The sequence below is a fragment of the Mesoplodon bidens genome (assembly GCF_964165515.1).
Source record: "Mesoplodon bidens genome assembly, chromosome: 10".
NCBI lineage: Eukaryota > Metazoa > Chordata > Mammalia > Artiodactyla > Ziphiidae > Mesoplodon > Mesoplodon bidens.
Window position 1 is genome coordinate 84,807,708 of NC_138172.1, and position 6,097 is coordinate 84,813,804.

The 6,097-nt window shown below is 42.3% G+C and overlaps 1 protein-coding gene across 1 annotated transcript; it reads left to right on the forward strand.

Moving 5' to 3' along the window:
• The first annotated feature begins 4,086 nt into the window (after positions 1-4,086).
• On the forward strand, positions 4,087-4,446 carry LOC308623751 (histone H4). Its single transcript, XM_081246446.1, has one exon. The coding sequence runs from the start codon at positions 4,097-4,099 to the stop codon at positions 4,406-4,408; it is 312 nt and encodes a 103-aa protein (XP_081102572.1). The 5' UTR covers positions 4,087-4,096; the 3' UTR covers positions 4,409-4,446.
• Positions 4,447-6,097: the final 1,651 nt, after the last annotated feature.

Here is a 6,097-nt window from a genome sequence, read left to right on the forward strand (position 1 = left end):
CTCCGTTTACAGATCGGAATTCCCTTTTCAAGGACAAGCCGAGCCTGTGAAAATGAAACTCAGGGCTCAAATCCAAATCTGGGGAGAGTTTGAGAGCCCCAAATTATTGGAAGGCCTTATTTCGGTTTTGACTTCCAGCCACTCTTTACACTGGTTCTCCCAAGGCTTTTGAGAATAGCCTCTTTAATATAGGGCAGGAAGAAAAGGGTTCGAAAAACACATGATTTCCTACCGCCTACCCATGATATGTAGCTATCGATTACTAGAAGAGGGCATAAAAGGCGACAATAACCACGAAGGGATTCGAACCCTCAATCTTCTGATCCGAAGTCAGACGCCTTATCCATTAGGCCACGTGGTCACCGACCGTAGGGCGTTGCCGCGAGACTTAGGAAGTAAGTTTTCTGCCCCGTTCTGAGTCGTGAAAGTTACGTAATGACAAAAAGGCAATGGCCCCCACGCCGCCGGCGCTCTCTGTCATTGGAAAAATAGAAACTCGAGATTACAGGGGTTATCTCGGGCCAAGGAGTAGGGCCTTGTGAAGGGTAAGAACTGACAATTATTTCGGTCTGGGGTACTCCATGGAGGGAAAAGTCATTGACTGTACAACTCCCGAGCAGAAAAAACTGTAGTTTATGGCACCCAAAGGATGCCAAAATATTGCATATTGCCTGCATCGAGGGATATTTTTAAATAAGAGAACTCAGAGTTTCTTCCCTATTAATATTCAGTCACGCTTGCAATTTTCAAACTCTAGGTACTTGGGATGTCTGCCTGGACAGTTGTCAGTAAGAAGGCAGCATCTACACAATTGTCTTTCTTGTCATCCGGCATGGATATCTGCAGGCCCCCAGGCATAACAATTTCCCCTTTCCCATGGTTTTCTGGTATTTTCCCTGATTGTCATAATGTGACATCAAAGCACTTTTCACAGTATATTTCTATCTGTTTGAAAAGAGAATGCTTTTTTTTTTTTTTTTTTTTTGGCGTTTCTCAGGGTTTAGGGGAGTCCAGTGCCATTACTATTATTTGAGGCTTTCCTATATTAAGAAATAAGCACTACGGTATAATTACAAAAATTTTGACTGTGACAATTTTTACATTTAATAGATGAATCAACACAAAAACGTGTTACAATAAAATCATTCTATGGTCAAAATATTTATAGAATTTATAATGTTTTGTAGAGGGCTTGGCCCAATGATGTGATATAAAGTTATATTTTGGCTGGCTTCTTTTAAGCTTGTCAGTGAATCTCTGTGACCTCAGGCACCTCGTTTGAAGATAATGTCAACATTATCAGTCTACACATTAGGCATTTCCTTAATTTTCTTAAATTCTAGACCCTGGGAGCATTGGCCTTCCTGGCTTATTTGTGGTAGGTCTTGGCTTTTCTTGACTAGTAAATTAGCAGCTTTCTGGACTACAGAAATGGGCCCTTTCACACAGTCTTTCTTCCCTGTCCACGGAATAATAAGTGGCAAATAGTAGGAGCTCAATAAAAATGTGCTGAATTTCTCATATACATATGTTTTTGAATTTTGAGATTATCTTTAAGGTGGAGATTATTTAACAAAAAGATCCTGAAAATACCTGAACATGGACTTGTTTTCTCTCTTTCTCTCTTCCTGGAAGCAGGAAGATGGTGGCTAAATCATCATGGGTAGTGTTGGTGGAAGTGGTAAGAAGCGGTTGAATTCTGGATATGTTTTGAAGGATTTGCTGATTGGATTGAGGGTGTGAGAGAAATAGAGAAGTCATACATAGCTCCACGATTTTTTGCTTTAACAACAGTTTCCATTTACTGAGATGGGGACCACCACAGGAGGAGAGGAAGGAGCATTTTGGGGGTGGTGTGTGTGGGGTTAGGATAAGTTCTGTTTGGACATGTTAAGTTTGAGTTGTGCACTTAACATCCAAGTTTGGAGTGGTCAAATTAGGATTTTATATGTATACATACATAACATTGTGAATATACATATTGAAGTGGATATATATATATATATACAGTCTGTTGAAGACTCCATCTTTGAGAAGATTATAGGCAAGGAAATCCAGCCAAAATAATTTTTGACCATGACTGGTGTGTTGCTTTCCATGACTTTTCCCCTCAAGCAAGAAAGAGCATCCGTGCCATCCCTGAAGATGAAGGACAAGAAAGCCTTCTCTAGTATTTCCTTGTGTATATATTTTTGTGTGTGTCTGCACTTTTTCCTTTGCTGTAATAAATCTTAACCTTGGGTAAATGTTGATTCATGTGACTCCTTCCCGCGAATCACCAACTACTGGGTGGTCATAGGGCTACCGGGAAACAACCATCCTTCTCCCTTGTTTCCATTGCACTTAATGTACAATCTTTTTAAAGAAATATCTGTACCATACATACTTGTACTATACATACGTATTTACTTGTTTAAAATCATGTCTACACTGTAGGCTACTTAATGCCTTTTCTTAGCGCCTAGCACAGTCTCTAACACATAAATATATGAATAGGAATCCTTTCTGAGAGAGAGAAAACTATAAAACCCATAAAGAGAAAACTATAAAAGCCCACACATATATTTAAAAAATGAGCATAGAGAATAGTTCTGTTAGAGATTGTAAAGCAAGGTAGAGGGTAGAGACACATTTACCAGTAGCTGCCGAAGTGGTTTTCTCAGGTCAAAGTACAATCATGGCCACCCAAACTCTGCACTCTGTCCCAAACTACTACTTATTTACTCCAAAGATTAAAACTCTAGTAGTTTCGAAGAATCTGCGCCGGGATGGCCCAGCAGATTTCTAGTCTATCACCTTAACCACATGGCCACAATTACCTAAAGGTAGTGCTTTCCGAATTATGTTGTAGAAGGAAATGTAACTCAAGATCTTGGCGTCCACCCCTGCCCTCAGTTTAATTCAGCATTTTCGCAGCTTCATAGGGCAACGAGAAGTGTCGTGATAAAATAGCACGGTTACTTTGGCAACCAGAAGAAATCACGTAAACGGTTTCACGTTTATTTTCAGGGAGTCATTTTAGCTCCAGAATTAAAAAAAAAAAAAAAAAAAGGTGGGGCGCCATTTTATTTATTTTTTCCTTACTGTGAAACAAAGTTACACAATTTTAACTACAGAAGAAAAATAGCAGAGGATGGTTTCGATCCATCGACCTCTGGGTTATGGGCCCAGCACGCTTCCGCTGCGCCACTCTGCTCCTCGCTAAAAACCTTCTCCTAATACTGTTAACTCTATTCAGAGGCGACTTGGCCTCTAAATATAAAAACTGTAAGAAGGCGCCTATTTCAATTCCTTGGCTACAAGTTGCCAAGTCTCTGGAATAATGTCGCTACCAGAATCAGAGGAAACGACGAGGAGTAGAAAAGTAAACATTAACAGAGTTAAGTTACTGGGCGCAGAGGTGAGGGGTGGTTAGGTAATTAAATGAGAATTACAGGTTTTAATAAACAGGGAAGGAAACGAAAACAAGAGGGAAAGGAACACGGGCGTCCGCGCGGCGGGCGAGAATTCTACCACAGAATCACTAACCAACCACGTATTCGCCTTTGGGAAGAAAATCCTTTTGGTCAGATTTCCCTTGGCTTCGTGATGGAGAAGGTGAAGTCCTGCAGTTTTTAAAGTCCTCCGGAGCGGGGGTTTCGGTTTGAAGGGATTTTGTTGTAGCGGGGAGTAGTGCTGGAAACACCATAAACTTGGGGGCAAAGCGGGACTCCGCATTCCAGAGAAGGTTGCAGCAGTTCCGGTTGTGTGGGTCAAGGCTCCTGAGGTTCCAAAGCATCCCAAGCAGCAAAAGATAATTAGTAAAAAAAAATGTTAACATCTTTAGTCTGACGCAGCTGTTAAATAGGTCCGAAAAATCCTACTTAGGGACGGAGGACCGGCTGGAGACTGCTTCGTGAAGGGCACATTCGGCGGGCGGGGACTAAGTCATCATGACGTCATCGAGAACTGGGCCGCGAGGAGAGGGGCCGGCGGGCTAAAGGAAATTGCGGGCGAGCGCGCTTTCAGTTTTCAATTCGGTCCGAAACCCGCTCATATAAGGGAATTGCCTCGGGGTTTCTGTCGCTGTTTTGAAAATTGTCAGAGCAGTGTTATCATGTCTGGACGAGGCAAAGGTGGCAAGGGACTGGGGAAGGGGGGCGCTAAGCGGCATCGTAAGGTTTTGCGCGACAACATCCAGGGTATCACCAAGCCCGCCATTCGGCGTCTGGCCCGGCGAGGTGGTGTCAAGCGCATATCTGGTCTGATTTATGAAGAAACCCGCGGGGTACTGAAAGTGTTTTTGGAGAACGTGATCCGGGACGCGGTCACTTACACGGAGCACGCGAAGCGGAAGACCGTCACCGCCATGGACGTAGTGTACGCCCTCAAACGCCAGGGACGCACCCTCTACGGCTTCGGCGGTTAGGTCTCCTGTTTTCAGCGATTTAACATCTTTTACCACCAAAGGCCCTTTTCAGGGCCGCCCAAGTGTTTCGGTGAAAGAGCTAGCACTTTCTGCTGTTTTTTTTCTTGCTTTTTATGAGTTGAACTTCATTTACTTTCAATTAGTCAAAAGTTATTTTTCGTGCATTTTAATTTCTAGTTCACATTTTAGGAGGGCAGAAATTGGCTGATCTGTGTATGTTTCTGCTTTGTGGAAGTGGTTTCGGGTATAAGTTTGGGCATTTTAACGTTTCGTGGGGCAGTGAAGAAACTCGCAGAGCACTGTCTTCCCTAGAAAGATTCCACTTAAGTTCTGGTGTATTTCAAGTTTGAAATCGTGTATGAGAAGTCGGCTTACACTGCCCGCGATGTGGTGATGCGAGGCTCCCTTCCCCCGCCTGTGGTCCGTGCTCAAAATGGCGGCGAGGACGAGGAACAAAGAAAGCCCGCTCCCGTGGCGAAAAGTGGGGCCCGGAACAAAGGCGAATTTACGAGTGGGGCGGGTCGTCCCCTGCATGGGGGCGCGCTCCTGAGCTCTGCTGGAGTGTGGCGCTGCTGCTGGGCTCTGCAGACTTAAAAACCCTTGTACCAGTGCTTTGGGGGTAAAATTAAAATGCACAAGCGGGGAGAGCTAGCACGTGTTGCTAGGCATAGAGAACACTATATTCTGACTTTCTGTTAAGAAAAATTTAAAAAGCCGATAGGAAGTATGTTTCTTAATGAACAAACATAAATGTCACCTAAGCTTGACAGTTAAGTAGACATGCTTTTAAAAAAAAAATACTACACAGGCATCAGTATATTTTACCTCAAATTAAGTACGCACTATTTTTTTATATTTTAAAAATGCTCCCATATAATCACTGCCAAACTAAAACCAGATTCCCTAATATCTAATACTGGGTTCACAGTAACAAATCCCAGTTATGCCCCAAAATGCCTTAGAGATCTGGTTTGCTTAGGAGGATCCAATCACGCCTTTTCAGTCTCATGTTTCTCTCTCTTTTTTTGTCTCAGCTCTTTTAATCTACAAGTTTTCTCCTCTCCTCCTTGATCTCATTTAGTTTTTTGATATTGATTTGCTGTAGACCTGGCCTATAGGATATCTTGGTTTGGCTTGTTTCCTGATGGGGTTATTTTCCTTGACTTCTGTACCCTGAATGCCCTACAAGTGATTTTCCCTAGACTTGACTGAAATCACGTTAATTTTCTTGTCAAGGAACAGTTACAGATGATTGTATGTAAATACTATTGTACATCAGAGGCACTTGATGTCGGGGTTATCCAGATTTGATATGATAGATCAATTACTGGTTTAGGGTGATTAGTTTCTTTGTAAAAGCAGGTTTTTCCTCCTTGTGGCCTGCAAGTAATTTGTAGGGTGATACTTTGTGAGCCAGAAATCAATGGAGTCATTTGGAATCTCATCTGTTTTAAAGATACAGGCTCTGGTGCTTAAATATGAAAAGGATCAGATGTTATTTGAGCTAAGGCAGTGGTTTGAGGAAACAAATTCATATGACAATGTTAATTTAATAAACAAACAAAATTGAGCATATGGCATATACCAGGCACTGTCTGATGCTATGGAATTATAGCAGTGAACAACTGTGAACAAAACAATATATCTATATTCATGGAGCTTATATTTTGTTGGAGGGGGCACAAACAA